The sequence below is a fragment of the Echiichthys vipera genome, assembly GCF_963691815.1.
Source record: "Echiichthys vipera genome assembly, chromosome: 10".
Lineage (NCBI taxonomy): Eukaryota > Metazoa > Chordata > Actinopteri > Perciformes > Trachinidae > Echiichthys > Echiichthys vipera.
The window spans coordinates 29,957,631-29,975,704 of NC_139835.1; the positions used below are offsets into that span (position 1 = coordinate 29,957,631).

General features: G+C 45.8%; 1 protein-coding gene across 1 annotated transcript in view; it reads left to right on the forward strand.

Annotated features, from left to right (window-relative positions):
* ttn.2 (titin, tandem duplicate 2) overlaps positions 1-18,074 on the forward strand; it is a 225,914-nt gene that overhangs the window by 124,594 nt on the left and 83,246 nt on the right. The window contains exons 112-137 of the mRNA XM_083921112.1: positions 53-179; positions 2,181-2,323; positions 5,877-6,000; positions 6,098-6,364; positions 8,166-8,263; positions 8,360-8,528; positions 8,734-9,003; positions 9,723-9,989; positions 10,174-10,452; positions 10,579-10,987; positions 11,122-11,246; positions 11,354-11,620; positions 11,903-12,172; positions 12,311-12,610; positions 12,930-13,232; positions 13,407-13,594; positions 13,952-14,066; positions 14,186-14,473; positions 14,595-14,746; positions 14,893-15,040; positions 15,276-15,575; positions 15,935-16,222; positions 16,309-16,605; positions 16,697-16,883; positions 16,978-17,093; positions 17,180-17,479. Coding sequence (XP_083777238.1) covers positions 53-179; positions 2,181-2,323; positions 5,877-6,000; positions 6,098-6,364; positions 8,166-8,263; positions 8,360-8,528; positions 8,734-9,003; positions 9,723-9,989; positions 10,174-10,452; positions 10,579-10,987; positions 11,122-11,246; positions 11,354-11,620; positions 11,903-12,172; positions 12,311-12,610; positions 12,930-13,232; positions 13,407-13,594; positions 13,952-14,066; positions 14,186-14,473; positions 14,595-14,746; positions 14,893-15,040; positions 15,276-15,575; positions 15,935-16,222; positions 16,309-16,605; positions 16,697-16,883; positions 16,978-17,093; positions 17,180-17,479 — 5,797 coding nt within the window. The remainder of the gene's footprint in view (positions 1-52; positions 180-2,180; positions 2,324-5,876; positions 6,001-6,097; positions 6,365-8,165; positions 8,264-8,359; positions 8,529-8,733; positions 9,004-9,722; positions 9,990-10,173; positions 10,453-10,578; positions 10,988-11,121; positions 11,247-11,353; positions 11,621-11,902; positions 12,173-12,310; positions 12,611-12,929; positions 13,233-13,406; positions 13,595-13,951; positions 14,067-14,185; positions 14,474-14,594; positions 14,747-14,892; positions 15,041-15,275; positions 15,576-15,934; positions 16,223-16,308; positions 16,606-16,696; positions 16,884-16,977; positions 17,094-17,179; positions 17,480-18,074) is intronic.

Consider the following 18,074-nt stretch of genomic DNA (forward strand, 5'->3'; position numbering starts at 1 on the left):
AATGAAGAGATTCTTGTGAGAGTTTGTTTGAACTGTGGATTTTTGCTCTCAGGATGTGGAGATCAAGGACGAGGGAGCCCGACACATGTTGATCCTCTTCAACTGCAAAATGGACATGGCTGGAAGCGTGGACTTCTCGGCAGCGAACGCCAAATCCTCAGCTCAGCTCAGGGTCAAAGGTGACAGAAATAACACTGACATAAACCGCAGACCGTGTGGAAAAACATTTTTTGGTAGTCTTCTGAAAATCCCTAAAGATACTTCTCTTGACAGACGATGCTCTGGTTTCTGTTTGTGACGCCCCTGAACCTCGACTGTACATTGCCATGTATACTGTAATCTAAGGGCGCACTCACACTGTCCTTCCGCACCGTGGCCCCGGGCTTTAGGGTACTTGTCCCCCCTCCCTCCCCCCCCCCGCCCCAGGCCCGTTTGTACTCACACTACCTGGGCCTCGCGCAAATGCTTCTTTCTGTCCATACGTCATCACGCCGTAACACGTCACACGCATTGATCGCGTGCGTGGCTTTGTTTACAATTCTTTCCGTAGACCTCAGAGTTTTTGTGCGTCTTGTCGACTGTTTTTGAATCTTTTCATCGACCAAATCTGCAGTAAACACTCCACCTCCGCATCACACCAACGTGAACCTTTCACCGCCATTGTTGTTGTTGTTAAATGTCCGTGCATGGTCCGTCCTTCTATTTACATGTCCGAACAGGCGGACATAACGCTACTGCCGTAGGGCTCGTGCTCGCACACGTGCGCACGCTCGTGCTCGTACATGTGCAAACGCGCTCTACAAAAGCCCACCTCTCTCAAGCAGGCCGTGGACGGCCCGCTGTCCGCAGTTATGCACGGAGCGGTTGCACTCACACTGCTCAAACGTACTAGGCTTTAGCTGAAAAAACGGTTTTGGCCCGGTGCAGAAGGACAGTGTAAGTGCGCCCTAATTAACCAGACCCAGCATCTCCTTCATCCTGATTGGTTGGCTGAGAAAGAAAAAAGGGTGTCTCCATTCAGAGAATTACGTCTTCACTTACTGTCGGGAACTTTTTTCGCACATCTAAACGAAATCACGTAGGCGAGGAGAGATAAAGACAAAACACTTCTGCACACTTTTAGTTTCTGCAGTAAAGAAACGTTTGTTGTAACATTTAGTTATAAAGACATTTAGTCGCAATGTTGCAAAAATAACTGAATGCATGAGATAGTTTCTGTTTTTTTTGTTTTAAAAGATCATCTTCAACGATCAAGATGAGTTAAAATGAGTTTGTTTAAATGACACATTTAATCCCTAAAGGTAGAAAACTGCGATTATAAAGTTGTAAATCAGTAATTTAGACCTCAAACTAGATCTGCAGCAGTATGTCTCTTGTTTAGATAGAGGTATATTTGCAGTGTACAGTATCTATTAATGTATTTCAGACAGTTTATATCCCTGAACAGTTAAAAATCAACATACAGAGCCGTCAGTGTGGTTGTTCAGGCAGAGAATGAGAGTTAACTGTTCGCACTGACAGCTCGCTGTCACTGTTGCCAGACGGGATTTAACTGGCTGTTAAGAGGCTTTAATTCAGGCATGTGAAGAAGCTTGCAGTAAATAGTTGATGCGGCATGTTAATACCGACATCCTGATCTCAGTTTTCCATAACATCGGTTACATGACAGCGTTACGACACGCAGCCCAGCACCAGAACCGTGATGTCGGCATTTGTGACGTTGGGTAACTCCTGCGACGAGCTCCACATTCTCCTTTTCCAGGAAAATTACAGGCTGTTGATTGACAGGAGCAGATTCACCCCCCACCCCCCCCTGAAGGGTTTTGGCAGAGGTGGGCTCTCGGCCAATCAGGCCCCTCGGTTATTTTAGAAGCCACATGCCTTATCTAGAGCAGGTTCGCAGTGATTGGCAGGGCTAGGACGCGACCCCGACCCTCACTGGTTTCTGCCGACCATATAGAATTAGCGGCAGGACGTATGCTAATGAGCTAGGGCCCCCAATGCCAAGTCCCAGGGTGTCTGTCTTCACTTGTCCTGAGGGCTTCCAGCGGCCTGCCTTCGGTCAACCACACCATGAGGATAAGCCACTGAGGATTAGCCGTTTCTCTCTGGAGATTTTTTTGGATTTATTGACCTGTTTTAGGGGGGGGGACTAATCATGTCTTCTCCCCAATCCAAAGCTCGAGTGATCGGCCTGGCGAGGCCTTTGCAGGATGCCACCGTGACCGCTGGGGAGACCGCCACCTTCGAGTGTGAGCTGTCGTACGAGGGCATCGCTGTCGAGTGGTTCCTGGGGGGTAAAAAGCTGGAACCAAGCGACAGAGTAAGTCCCAACACAATCCTCGCAATGTTTCTGTTACACAGACAAGCTGATGCACTTCCTGACGCACAACACGCACCTGCTGACACACACAATAACAAACACACTGCAGATACTCCACAGGTCTAGGTCTCGTGGTGGTTCTGGTCTAGAGCCAGGGCTGGTGTTTCCCTCTCCATTTGTACACAGTGTTCAACGGTGTTTGCAGCAGGCTGCTTCAGCTCCAGCCTGTCTTCATATAAGGGCCTGCTGCTGCTGGTGGTTCAGGATTGCAGCTGAGCATTCGATCCTGGTTTTGAGATAACGCAGGCAGCGGGGCTTTTCTGCCCCGCAAGCGTTTCTGCGGGGTTATTTTTAACAGCTGCAGGGGGTTGAGACGCAGGGCAGGTGGCAACAAGAGCGATTTGACAGCTTCAGTTTTAAAATCACACGTAAATGTAAATGTTTTTGGTGTTTTTTGCCTCTGAAATTAGAGATGGAAGGAGAGTCGGTGTGAGTCCAGGCCCTGGAACGATGTATATACAGTCATAACGCAGGATTAGTTTGATTATTGGATGTAACATAAGAACGATGAGGTATCCGAGACACTTGATCTCTCTCTGGGTTGTGCAAGTGTGATTTACTGCATGGTTACATGACCGCACGCTACATCAACATGTTTTATCAAACCTCAGACTAAAGTTGCTGTCCGACTGTTTCGACAGCTCAGCTCTTTAATGTTCAAAAGAACCAATGATAAAGTAAATAAAAGTGTTAATAAGGTCTTTAAATGGGACGTTGGCTGTTTGGTTGTGTAGTTGTTTCATGGCTCCTGTTTACGTCAAAGATTTATTTGCTGGTTTTCTTTAGAGAAGTGTTAAAAACTAAAGATAAGTATCAATGTAACAGCCTGAAATAAGTTATTAGTGACACTAGAATGACATCGTACGTGCTGTAACTAACAAAGAAAAGCATGTTTTGTGAGCAGATGATCAGAAACATGATGAAACATTTAAGTTTAAAGGGTTTTAAACAACAGGGCTGAATACCATGCAGGCTCAGAGATAATATAACGCTTTGGTGCTTTATTATAGAGTCAGTATTCAACTTCAAACAAACTTGAATGTTTTTTTTTTGCGATGTTTACCAGACGTCCAATAAAGCAGTAAACAGCTTAAACTGTCGGCCCTTCAAAACATAAACAAACAAAATACACAAGCTCCTGAGCAACACAACCGATCTGATGTGAGGTTTAACTTTAAGATTCAACTTTCAAAATAACATACGCAGGAAGTTTTCACCCTTTTAACAGTTAAAAAGTATAATTTCCGTCTGTAGACCTAAAAAAAAAATGACTTTACTACCTGAATCTGTTTCAATCATGCAAAACAATAACTGGTAACAGTCTAAAGATGGTGAGAAATGGAAGTATTTTAACTTTTTTGATCATTTAAATGAATTAAAGGTCTATTTTTCAAGGTGTAGAGCCGAAATCATGGCTCCTTAATGTAATCTACAGCTGGTGCGTCTTCTTAAAATCATCTTCTTGTAACTCATAAGCATTAAAAAGTATTATGTTGAAAGTACTTTACACTCTCAGTCCCTGTGAGATGAAGATAAACATTAAAAATATCCAAGAAAATCAATAAAACAGTAGATTTTATAATCTTAAAACCAGCAAATAGAAATCATTGTAATCGTTTTCCTTCTGTTATTCTTTAAAAAACAAAACACTGAACAGTAAAAATATCCTAAATACCATATGTTTGATTAATGTTGTAATGTTTCTGTGGGCTGGGTGTGAAATACAGTCTGTGGATGTGCGGTAAAATCAGCCGTCAGGTGTCAAAGGTCGCGCTGTTTAAATCGGGGGAAGGAAAACAGCTGCTTGCATTCGTTTGAGCTGTCAGGGCTCAGCTGACGGACCCTGCATGTGCCCGAGACGGGAGGACCCTAAACTTCACTCTCAACTCCCTTCAAGTCCTGTGAACCTCACAGACAAAGTTCAGGGATGCAAAACAAAAGTGTGTAGATGTTAGTAATCCCCCAAATATCTGACTTATCTGATAAATGTAGTTCAAAATAAATAAAACCAAAAAGCAGCGACTCTGTCATTTGAACCCCACAGACAGAATAGAACAGGAAAGCCGTTATTATCATCGTAATTGCATTACAACTAAATTTGGGGTTCAAATCCACTTGTTCAGGACAATTTACAACACTTAGGGGTACAAAAATACTGGAATACGGACAATAAATACATAATGTGACGCACCAGAGTGAATGAAATAGTCTTGAAAGACACGGTTTTGGGAGTAAAGGCTCAGATACCTGACTCTGTTGGACTAAAACGTTTTGTTCAGGGCAAGTAAAACCCTCTTTACTTAGTGACTCTGTTGAAGCTACAGACAGTGTTCGGGTGGACTAACCCAGACTTTAGCCCAGGACCTTGCAGAGCAGGACCAGCCCCAAGTTTGTAGTAAGTTATCCCTTGAAAATCGACTTAACATGGAGCTAAAGCGTCCAATTGCCCTGTGATAGACTGGCGTCCTGTCCAGGGTGGACCCCGCCTCACGCCCGATATCAGCTGGGATCGGCTCCAGCCCCCCACGACCCCGACAGGGACAAGAGGCTGAAGATGAATGAACGAATGAATAAAAGCGTCCAATTCAATTAAATTGTATTTACGGTGCCAAAAGTTATCTCAAGACACTTTACATGTAGAGTAGTTAAAGAAAACACTCTTATTCTTATTCATGATTTACACATACCCAACAATTCCCCCATGAGCAGCAACAAATTGCACTGTCTTAGTAACAGTTATTATATACGGTATTAATCCAGCATTCTCATGCAAACAGTGGCAACAAGAATGTCTTGACCAGTTGGAGAGAAATAAAAAGAGAGAACAGACGGACACAAAGACACATATTGACTTGTAAATGGACTTGTACTTATAAAGCGCCTTTCTAGTCTTCTGACTTCTCAAGGTGCTTTCACAGAGTTTGTCACATTCACCCGTTAACACTGATGGCAGTGGACATCTACAGACCATCTAATCTGACCATTCACACCACATTAACACACCCATGCGCAGCACGAGGAGCAATTCAGGGTTCAGTGTCTTGCCCAAGGACACTGAACGACATGTGGACCGGGGGAGGTGGAGATCGAACCGCTGATCTCTCGAATGGAGGACGACCCACTCCCTCACTGAGCCACAGTTGCCCCGTAGACAGACAGTCAATAATATCTATAGTAATGTGAATATGACTTCCATGTTACGGCAGTTAATATAGTAGACGAGGAGAAACAACTGCAGGTAAGGTGGTAAATGGGATCAATGATATGAGTAGTGGTGATAACAGCTGTGATAAAAAGTGTAAAAAAAACTGGGCGAAGGAAAAGTTGTATTGCCCCTGGGCTTAGATTAACCCTGGCCTAACTATATACTGTATGTATGTGTGAAAGGTTAGCCAAGGGCTGAGGATAGCAGTGTCAAAAGTCCCATTACTGACTCTGTTCAGCCTACAGACGGTGCTCAGGGCAGGTTTAACCCTTTAACTCTATTGAACAGGTGGTGTTGAAGGCAGAGGATAAAGTCCATGGACTGACTCTCAGGGATGTCCAATTGAATGAAGCCGGACAAGTTAAACTCACCGCCAAAGACTTCCAGACTGAGGCCAATCTCATCGTCAGAGGTAAGAGCTGCTGATGGTGTAATGATGTAGACGTGTACTCACTGGTGGGTGATACCGCATCTGACTCTACAACTAAACAACTGTCCTGTGCGTTCAGAACCGGCGGTGGAGTTCACGAAGCCTCTGGAGGACCAGACGGTGGAGGAGGAAGCGACCGCCACACTGGAGTGTGAGGTGTCCAGAGAGAACGCAGAGGTGCGATGGTTCAGGGACGGACAGGATATCAGAAAGACCAAGAAGTACGATATGATCGTCGACGGCCGCAAGAGGGCGCTGATCATCCACGACTGCACTCTGGACGACTCAAGGACGTACACTTGTGACGCCAAAGAGTTCAAAACTTCCTGTTTCCTCAACGTAGAACGTGAGTGCAAACATTACAAGTTTATAGAAGTTATGAAGCATCAAAGAACCCAATCAGTATCAAGGACTTCTCATTGAGCTTAAGGGCCTTTACCCTGATACGACTAAGAAAACCACTTCAAAGTTCTAGTTCAGGAACCCTCAGTAGAAATAAAGAGACACTTTATTAAAGTTAAAAATCCTGCAACTGACTTAAGGGACCCAAAATCCAACCTACCAATCATACAAGTTTAGGAACCCTTTATAAGACTGAAGAAACTCCTCGGTAGAGTTAAGGGACACCTCAAAAACAAAGAACCCATTCCCCATTACACTTAAAGATCACGCAAAAAAGTTCTTCCTTAAAATTGCATGGACTCTCTTTAAGATAAGCAAAAGTTAAAGAACCACGAATTTGAATCAAGGAACCCCCTCGTCAAGAGTTAAGGGGCAAGCAAGAGGATCCTCTTAAATGTTAAGGAACCATTCGTAAGACCTAACCTTAAAGTTAAGGAACTTTATGTAAAATGTTAAATAAGGATCTCCGTGTAAGAGTAAATGGATCTTCCAAGTGTTATGAACCCTTTATGAGTCTTTTAAGGGATCCCCTTAAAACAGTTAAGGAAACCTGTTAGAGTTTAGGAACATTGTGTAAGAGATAGGGAACCCCTATAAAAGTTTAGATACCCTTTATAAGATTCAAGGAACCATTTCATTAGAGTTAAGGACGTAATTAAAAAAGATAAAGGGACCCCCTCAAAAACAAAGAACCCATTCCCCATTACACTTAAAGATCACCTAAAAAAGTTAAGAACTTCCTTTAAATTGAACTCTTTACGATAAGCCAAAGTTAAAGAACCACGAATTTGAATCAAGGAACAATCAAGGGGCCCGGATAAAAGCAAGAGAACCCTTTCAAATGTTAAGGAACCATCTGTAAGACCTAACCTTAAAGTTAAGGATGTAAAATGTTAAATAAGGATCTCCCTGTAAGAGTAAATGGATCTTCCAAGTGTTATGAACCCTTTATGAGTCTTTTAAGGGACCCCCTTTAAAACTGTTAAGGAATCCTTTGTTCTAGTTCAGGAACACTGTGTAAGTGTTGAGGAACCTCCCATTAGAGATTGGAAACACCTATAGTAGCTTAAGGAACCTCTATAAAAGTTTGAATAGCATTTCTAAGAGAACTCCCCTTAATATTTAAGGTATCCCTCATAGGGATTAAGGGACCCCATTAAAGGCTTAGAAAATGAAAGAACCTAAGTGTTAAGAAACCTCCTAGAAACCTTACGTAAGAGTAACTGGATCACCCATTGGCGTTAAGGGTGTTAAGTGTAAGAGAACCCTTTATAAGACTATAAGGTGTTCCCCTCAGATAAATAAACCCTTTGTTAGAGTTAAGGGATGTCCTCCTTAGAGATAGACCTTTAACAAAATTGAACCCTTTTGTAAGATTTTAGGAATCCCTCAAGAAAGAGAGTTGAAAGTTGATCCTCAAACCCTTAAAACCCCTAAATAGACTGAAGGAACCCCTAAAAACAGATTAGAAATCCCTCAGTTGAGTCAAGGAACCCCTTAAAAGAATCCCTTTTAAGTGTTTAAGTTAAGGAACCTTATGTAGTTTGAGTTAAAACAGAAATCTCTCATTAGATAAACCCTTTATAAGACCTAATAAAGTTGGAGTTAGAGTAAAAGAAACCCTTATTAGAGTTAAGAAATGTGTTTTTAGAGGTAAAGGACCCCTCTATGAGTTAAGGAACCCTCATAAAAAACTTAAAAACATGAAGATTGAAATGGTAATCAATGTTCCTGTGTGTCCACAGCTCCACATATCGAGTTCTCAAAGCCGCTCCACGACGTCGAGGTCAAAGAGAAGGAATCTGCCAGGTTTGAATGTGAAGTTTCCAGAGAGGACGTCAAAGTGAGCTCAGCTGCTTTTGTTTGTCGTGAACACAGGTAACATTTAACATTGTTCTTCGTGGTTTTAACCTGCTCTCTGTTGGTCGCCGTCTCGCAGGTCCGCTGGTTTAAAGACGGAAGTGAAATCAGAAAGGGGAAGAAGTATGAGATTATCGCTCAAGGTCGCCAACACATCCTCATCGTCCACAAGTCCGTGTTTGACGATGAGGCTGAATACGAATGTGACGCAAAGACCTCCAAGTCCTCCGGCATGCTCACTGTCGTCGGTAAGGAAATCAAACCGTCCTTTGTCACTGTTTTATATTCTTTCTAAAGTTTATTACAAGGAGATGTTCAAATAATGTTAAAGAATGCACAACAAGAGGTTACAGGTGCCAGAACCTGTGGTCTCGTAATTTAAGACTCTTGAATCTGTTATTGGGACATTGTGACGGTCATGATCTGATGTTGCGTCCGTTCCTGTCGTTGCAGAGGAGGAGGCGAGGTTCAGCAAGAACCTGTCCAACGTTGAGGGAACCGAGACAGACAGCGTGAAGCTGATCTGCGAGGTCTCCAAACCTGGCGCTGATGTTACGTGGTACAAAGGAGACGAGGAGCTGCCCGAGGGCGGCCGCTATGAACAGATCGTGGACGGGAAGAGAAGGATCCTCCTCATCCAGGACCTCAAGATGGCCGACGCCGGAGAGTACAACTGCAGGCTGAGTCCCAGCATCAAAACCTCCGGAAATCTCAAGATTAATGGTAATGACAGAAGAAACTTTGTCTTTGTAGAACTTCTCAAATGCAGTAAAAACCACAAATTCAAAGGACTTTGTTTTATAACTTAAATTTGTACTTAAATTTTTCATCTCCACATGTAAACAACAAGGTATACATTTAGGGCGCACTCACACTGTCCTTCCAAACCGCACCCTGGGCTTTAGGGTCCCTCGCGCCCCAGGCCCGTTTGTACTCACACTACCTGCTTTGTTTACAAATCTTTCCGTAGACCTCTGAAATAAGGTTTTGAACAAAGATAAAGAGACGGAGCCACACGTCGGCAGAAAACTGAAATAATGAGTGTTTTTACTGCCAAGTGCTGTTGAGCAAGGCACCGAACCCCCAACTGCTCAGGGCGCCGGTCACTGGCAGCCCCCTCGCTCTAACATCTCTCCTTAATTGGGCGGCAGTAGCTCAGTCCATAGGTGACTTGGCTGGGAACCCTAGGGTCGCTGGTTCAAGTCCCTGTGTGGACCATGTATGGAGCGAGGACTGTTGGCTTGAGAGGTGCCAGTTTATCTCCTGGGCACTGCCGAGGTGCTGTTGAGCAAGGCATCGAACCCCCAACTGCTCGGGGCGCTGGTCACTGGCAGCCCCCTCGCTGACATCTCTCCATTAATAATTCTTGTTTATTTTTCCTACAATCTGCTGCATGAAACCCACCAACCTCTGATCTCATGCGGTGCTTCCCCATGTTTCAGAACTGGCAGCGGAGTTCATCTCCAGGCCTCACGGCCAGGAGGTGGTCGAGGGCGAGAAGGCAGAGTTCACCTGCTCCGTCTCCAAGGAAACCTTCGAGGTCAAATGGCTGAAAGACGACAAGGAGCTGGAGGCGGGAGACAAATACCAGATGGTCAGCGACGGCAAGAGACGGACGCTGGTCATCAAGAACTGCGAGATCAAAGACGAGGGCGGATACGTGGTGATGATCGGAGCAACCAGAGCCAGCGCCGACCTCACGGTGCTCGGTAAGTCCCGCCCACTCACTTAAAGAAGACAAAAAAGTTATTTTACTTGCATCTTACTGTTAAATGTTTATATTTTTAGGTTTTGCACCTTACTGATCATCTTTATCTTCATCTTTGTATCACTGAATGTTTTTACGTCAAAGGAAGTGAAACCTAACCTTCCATCTGATCTTTTTTCCTGCAGAGAAACTGAAGATCATCACGCCACTGAAGGACACAGAGGCCGGAGAAGGACAGGAAGTGGTCCTGAACTGCGAAGTGAACACAGAGGGAGCGAAGGCCAAGTGGCTGAAGAACGAGGAGACGGTGTTTGAGAGCAGCAAGTACGTGATGGTCCAGAGAGACAACGTCTTCTCTCTGAGGATCAAGGACGCCCAGAAGGGAGACGAATCCAACTACAGCATCAACCTGACCAATCAGAGAGGAGAGCAAGCCAAGAGCTCCTGCAAACTCACCGTCAAAGGTCAGTGATGCACAGCGACATGTTTACGTCCACAGTAACAGACTTAATGTACTCTATTAGCATTGACCTGTTAAGGTTTATATTTCTGCTGGAGTTGATCATGTTGCGATGTTCTCTGTCGTTCAGAGGAGAGTCTGAGGATCGTGGTTCCTCTGGAGGACATCGACACTCAGGAGAAGAAGACCGTTAGCTTCTCCTGTAAGGTCAACAGACCCAACGCCACTCTGAAGTGGATGAAGGCCGGCGAGGAGATCGTCTTCAGCAAACGCATCGTCTACAGAGTGGACAAAGACAAGCACACGTTGACCATCAAAGACTGCACGCTGGCCGACGAGGGCGAGTACACCGCCGTGGCCGGGGACAACAAGTCCACCGCAGAGCTGATCATCAGCGAGGCGCCCACAGACTTCAGCATGCACCTGAAGGACCAGACCATTGTAGAGTTTGAGGACGCAGAGTTCACATGCAAGCTGACCAAAGAGAAAGCCGAAGCCAAGTGGTACAGAAACGGACGTGAGATCAGAGAAGGACCAAGGTACGTCATCTATAACCTTTCGTTAATGGACCAAACTTTGTCCAACTCCTCAGAATGATTATTGTTTTTACAGCTCGACATGATAACATTTGCATAGCTACAAACTGGATGACGTTTACTGTTAATTTTCCCAGATATACATTTGAAAAAGATGGAAAGATGTGCACCTTGCGTATAAAGGAGTGCAGACCCGATGATGAGTGTGAATACGCCTGTGGCGTAGATGACAAGAGATCCAGAGCCAGGCTCTTTGTTGAAGGTGAGGCTGCTTCAGATTCTACTCTCTACTTTTACTCTTCGGTATAAACTAGATCCCGCTCTCCGTTTGCTCTGATTGACCTCCTCACAAATCTATTTTTGACGCAGAGACCCCAGTGGAGATCATCAGACCGCCACAGGACGTGTTCGAACCTCCAGGCTCGGACGTCTTGTTCGAGGTGGAGCTCAACAAGGACAGAGTGGAGGTGAAGTGGTTGAGGAACAACATGACGGTTGTCCAGGGGGATAAATTCCAGATGGTGAGCGAGGGTAAAATCCACAGACTGCAGGTCTGTGAGATCAGACCTCGAGATCAGGGAGAGTACCGGATCATCGTCAAGGACAAAGATGCAAAGGCCAAGCTGGAGCTTGCAGGTAAGAGCTCAAAGCAACCACCTCTGTCACTGTGGTGCAAATGTACCGTCCAATCCAGAGTCTGAAGATGTTAACTGGACTTTGAAGAATTATTTTGTTTGTTTATTGATTTATATTTGAGAGGTAAAGGAGGTACAGGCTCAGGTCAACCCCGAGGCTGAGGAAGTGTGAAAAGCCTAACAGTGATTAAAAAGTTTAATGAGTGAAGACTTAAAACAGGATGACAGCGTCCGGCTGTTTCCCACTTTCTCTGACAGCGTCTCCTTCTTCCTCCTCCTCCAGCTGTGCCTCAGATAAAGACCACAGACCAGGACTACGTGACAGACGCCAGGAAGCCCATCGTAATGGCCGTCCCATACAGCGCCTACCCACAAGCCAAGGCCGACTGGCTGTACAACAACTTGAGTCTGCCCAAAGACAACATCCACACATCCGCCGACCGCACAGAGTACCGGCTGAAGGACCCCATGAAGACCGACGAGGGCCGCTACAAGATCATCATCAAGAACAAACACGGAGAGGGAGAAGCCTTCATCAATCTGGAGGTCATCGGTGAGTTGTCTGATCACAGAAGAACAAAGCTAAAACTGTCATGTAGCCTTTACGGCATCTCTAGATAAAAAAAGAGTAAAAGCAGGTTAAGTAGCAGAAAACATTACCAAGAACTAACTTCATCCTTTCTTTTTCTAGACGTCCCTGGACCCGTGAAGAACTTGCAGGTGATCGACACCGCCGATGGCGAGGTCAGCCTGGCGTGGGAGGAGCCCGAGAGTGATGGCGGCAGCAAGGTCATTGCCTACGTGGTGGAGAGACGTGACGTAAAGCGCAAGACCTGGACGCTGGCCACCGACCACGCTGAGAGTCCAGAGTACACAGTGACCGGCCTCCACAAGGACTCCATGTACTTCTTCAGAGTCTGCGCCCGAAACAGGGTCGGCAGCGGACCCAATGTAGAGACCGACAAACCCGTACAGGCCAAGAACAAGTTCGGTAAGAACGCCAAACATCCAAATGTATCTGTCGTCTTCTTATATTCAGGATTTGCTCTAAAATTTTAGTTAATTCTAAATTCTGAGCAGATTTGAGAGAGTTTGAATAGTTTGTATATGTGAAAAAAGGACTAAAAAACAAAACAGAAGTGGTCCAAGAACTGATCCTTGGGGCACACCAAATTTGGCTTTGGATGGGGGCACCAATCCAAGGCAGTTCCAGCAATACCGCCCCTTTACATGAATGATACTTGGTGAACAAATTACCAAAACGTTGCTGTCTGTTTACAGTTTTGTTCTCTGTTAATGATTATTTCTAGACGTTCCCGAGGCTCCTCTGAACGTGACCGTGGGAAACGTCTCCAAGTTCGGCTGCACCGTCTCCTGGGAGCCTCCCGAGTCAGACGGCGGCTCTCCCATCACCTCTTACATCATCGAGCTGCGTGACAGGACGGCGGTGAAGTGGTCACCCGTCCAGATCACCAAAGCTGATGAGCTCAGCGCCATCATTAATGACGTCATCGAGAACAAAGAGTACATCTTCAGAGTCAAAGCTCAGAACAAAGCCGGCGAGGGCAAGCCCAGCAACGCTTCACGGCCCGTCAAGATCATGGATCCCATCGGTACGTTTGGATCCATCACACTTTACAAATCAGTAATAAACTTATGACTTATTATATTAAGTTGTTGACCAAAGTAAAACCAACCACTTAAACAGACAGAAAACAATGTTAGAGTGGAACTTAAACCTGCATCCCCAACATCGTGACTGTAATATTTGTGTCCATCCCCTTCAGAGCGTCCCAGTCCCCCTCTGAACCTGGTCTGGCATGACCAGAACAAGAACTCAGTGAATCTTACCTGGGAGACTCCTCTGAGCAATGGAGGCAGCATGATCACCGGATACATCATCGAACGCTGCGAGGAAGGCACCGACAAGTGGCTCCGCTGCAACGCCCGCCTCTGCCCCGACCTCTTCTACAAGGTACAGATGGATTTGCAGTTTCTCTTCTTTTTAAAAGTTTCATGAGTCAAAACATTTCATGAGTCAGCATTTCATCTAATCAAATACTTGTGTATCATGTGCAGCTTTGCACAGTAGAAGCCATTTACATACTAAGTAAAAGCACTCCAGGTTGATTTCCCAGTAAAAAAAATCCCCAATTATTGCCAGTAAAAGTCCTCAATCGACTCTTAATTTGACGGTCAGGGCCCTCCAGTGGCTCGCCCTTCACAGTGAAAGCCCTCCAAAGTCTTCTGGTGTCTGCTTTATATATATATAAAAAGCCTCCAGTTGAGCTTTTATTGTATTTTATTTTAACATTGTAACTTTTGACTTCAGGTTTCTGGTCTGAAGTACGGAAAGAAGTACAACTACAAAGTGTTTGCTGAAAACGCTGCCGGAGTCTCTGAACCGTCAAACATCATCGGACCTCTGCTGGCCGACGACACACACGGTAAGACAGACAATATCTTTAATGTGTTTTGTTATTATTGTTATTGTTATTGTTATTTGGCAGTTCAGACACTTCACATGTAGTAGCATTCCCATCATGTCTTTCTGTTTCCCCTCCAGTCGGTCCATCCTTTGATCTGAGCGCTTTCAAAGACGGCCTGGAGGTGATCGTCCCTCAGCCTCTCACCATCAGAGTCCCCATCACCGGATACCCGATTCCCGTCGCCAAGTGGACCTGCGGAGAGAAGGAGCTGACCACCGCTGACGAACGCGTCACAATGACGACCAGAGCCACGTTCACAGAGCTGATCGTCACGCCGAGCGTCCGCCCCGACAAAGGCACCTACACCCTGCAGCTGGAGAACGACGTCATGTCGATCTCTGGAGACATCGAAGTCAACGTCATCGGTACGTCGTCAAAAGCTTTTCTCCTTTCTGTTGATCTGAAGCAGTTTACTAACTTTCCAGTGCAAAATTGTATTTTTTGTTTAAATTTTGGTATCATTGTGATTCTGTTTGTGTCCTCCAGCGGCGCCCAGCGCTCCAAAGGACTTCAAGGTCCTGGAGGTGACCCGGCAGCACGTCCACCTGAGCTGGGAGGCTCCAGAGCACGACGGAGGAAGTCCTCTGACCGGCTACCAGGTGGAGAAACGGGACGTGTCCCGCAAGACCTGGGTCAAGGTATCAAAATCTGATTTTCACAGTTTGAAGTAGCTTCATCAACTGAAGATTACATTTCTTGTCCTTCTCATGGAAGATGAGTGATGAAGCAATGATAAGGAACTCTTTGACCAGATGTCCGATTATAATTTCACACTCTCTCTCAGGTGTGCGGAGGTATCCAGGATCAGGAGTTCACAGTAACAGACGTGATTGAAGGAAAGGAGTATTTGTTCAGAGTCACCGCCTGCAACAAGTGTGGACCAGGAGAGCCGGCGTACATCGACGAGCCTGTCAACGTCTCCTCTCCCGCCAGTGAGTCGGATTACAATGTCCCAAATTAAGTAATATTTCAAATGTTTCGTCTTAAAAGTGCTAAATTGTCTGAAAAGTGTCGTATTTATATATATTTATATTGGTGTTAGTTTAGTCAGCTGTGGAAAGTAAACATTTAGCTCATTCTTAATCACATGAGTTTAACTTGTACTGTGATGTTTAGCTTTAAGAGTCCACAGGAACTTTCTAACCCCTCTGTTGTGTTTCCCTCCAGCCATCCCCGACCCTCCAGAGAACCTGAGGTGGAGAGACAAGTCGGCCAGCGGCATCTTCTTGACCTGGGAGCCGCCGAAGTACGATGGCGGCACCGGCATCCGAGGCTACAACGTAGAGCGCTGCCAGAGAGGAAGTGATAAGTGGGAGTCCTGTGGGGACATGTTGCCTGACCTGAAGTGCCAGGTGACAGGTCTGATCGAGGGTCAGTGGTACGCCTACAGAGTCCGAGCCCTGAACAAGCTTGGAGCCAGCCGGCCCTGCAAGGCCACAGACGAGATCCAGGCCGTTGATCCCAAAGGTACCCAGAACTGTTAGAGTCTTTCTGTTAGAGACCTGAAGCTAAACCTAATCTGTAGGATGGTTTTTCTTCTTTTTAAATATATTCTGCATCATTTTACAAAAAAGCTCAGTCTAAATTTTCTTGGAATGGAGGAACTGAAGCTAAACTGCTTCAAATTCAAACTTGATTGCCAACTATGAACACCAGGGGGAGTTATACACCACACACTGGCATGCTGGGAAATACACACGGATGTTAGGCAAAGATGTTTTTGTAGAGATTTAAAAGAAACAAATATGTGACCCAGCAGATAAGGTTGATAGTTGCATCTCCCCCAATCTTCCTGTTAACTTCTAACTTCTTTATTGTCCATGCAGTGCCTCCAGAGATCCAGCTGGACGCCAAGCTGCTGGCCGGTTTGACCGCAAAGGCCGGCAGCAAGATCGAACTCCCCGCCGAGGTGACGGGTAAGCCCGAGCCTCGGGTGAAATGGACCAAGGCCGACCTGGTCCTCAAACCAGACGACAGGGTGTCCATCGACACAAAGCCGGGACACTCCACCGTCACCATCACCAAGACCAAGAGAGACGACACCTCAACCTACATTATCGAGGCCACCAACAGCAGCGGCCGCGCCACTGCCACTGTTGACGTCAACATTCTCGGTGAGACTAACGGCAAAAAAGGATTAAAAAGGTTTCCACTTTTTGAGTTTCTGGTTAATTTAATGATTTTACCTTCCCTCACACAGATAAGCCCGGTCCTCCGGCTGCCTTCGACATCTCCGAGATCACCAACGAGTCCTGCTTCCTGGCCTGGAACCCTCCACGTGACGACGGAGGCTCCAGAGTCACCAACTACATCGTCGAGCGCAGGGCCACCGACAGCGAGATCTGGCACCGGCTGTCCTCCACCGTTAAGCTGACCACCTACAAAGCAGTGGGCCTGACCAAGTTCAAGGAGTACATCTTCAGAGCCTTCGCTGAGAACCAGTTTGGTGTTGGCCCACCGGCTGAACATGCCCCCATCATCGCCAGATACCCCTTCGGTAGTTCACTTCTTCTATTTCTAATCGGCTTTGCTCCAATTGTTGCCTGTTCAAGTCAGGTTACACTCATCCTTCTGTTTTTTGTTCTCAGACACTCCTGGAGCTCCCTACAAGCTGGAGGCTTCAGACATCGCCAAGGACTCTGTGACCCTGGCATGGTACGAGCCCGATGAGGATGGTGGAAGCCCAATCACCGGATACTGGGTGGAGAGATACGAACCTGACCACGACAAGTGGATCAGATGCAACAAGCTGCCCATCAAAGACACCAACTACAGGTGAGTTTACCTGCTTTAACTGTCTGAAAGGAGTTTGACACGGTGCTTCTTTTTTGGACTTTAGTGTCTTGATGTGATGTGTTTTCCTCTGCAGAGTCAAAGGTCTTCCCACCAGGAAGAAGTACAAGTTCAGAGTCCTGGCTGAGAATCTGGCTGGAACTGGAAAACCCAGCAAGGAGACAGATCAGATCCTGATCAAAGATCCTATCGGTACATTTACCTTCTCACTTTAGTTGAGTATGAGCCTCTAAAATGATGTCCCAGCATTTAAAAACATCGTGCTGTGACTCTTCCAGATCCTCCCTGGCCTCCCGGTAAACCCACGGTGAAGGACGTAGCCAAGACTTCCTGCTTCCTGATGTGGACCAAACCAGAGCACGACGGCGGAGCAAAGATCGACGGTTACATCATTGAGATGTTGAAGAGCGGTACCATGGACTGGATCCACGTGGCTGAAAACATCCCCACTCTGGAGCACTTCCTGAAGGGCCTGATGGAGAAGCAGGAGTACTCGTTCAGGGTGCGGGCCGTTAATGTGGCCGGAGCGAGTGAACCCAGCGAGCCCAGCGACCCAGTGCTCTGCAAAGAAAGACTCAGTAAGAAAGACCGATGCTGTAGCTTAATACTTAATAAACAGACCTAACTAACACCAAACCAATCAGTTTGATCCAAAAAAGGGCAATGCGACTTATAAATAAAGCTGGATATAGGGAACACACAAATACACTTTTCATCCGAAAGAAAGCCTTGAAATTCAAGGACTTGGTTTACTTTTGAATGGCACAGTTTATGTTTAAAATAAAGAATAATCAATTCCCCATTCTGATCCAGAACCTATGTCAGGAAAGGGAAAGTACCCGTGAGAGGGCGAGACGTGCTAAAAAACCCCAGTGTTAGAACAAACATGTGTTTCTGTAGTTGGAGTGAATGTTTGGATGATTTGGCCTTAGATTTAAAAGACTGCAGAACATTAATTTACTTTAAATCTGTTCTCTAGAGGAACATTATTCAAACACATGTTGACAGCAGCAATACATTAATTATTAGACATTTCCTTTCTGACCCGTGTGAAGCAGCGACCTACGTTTATGTGTTTTAAAGGGTCGGCGTTATCAGCTTTAGCTTCTGCCTATTCCCTTTTTTCAGACCTTATACATTTTTTTTGTGTTTGTCATGAAATGTCTTTGTCTG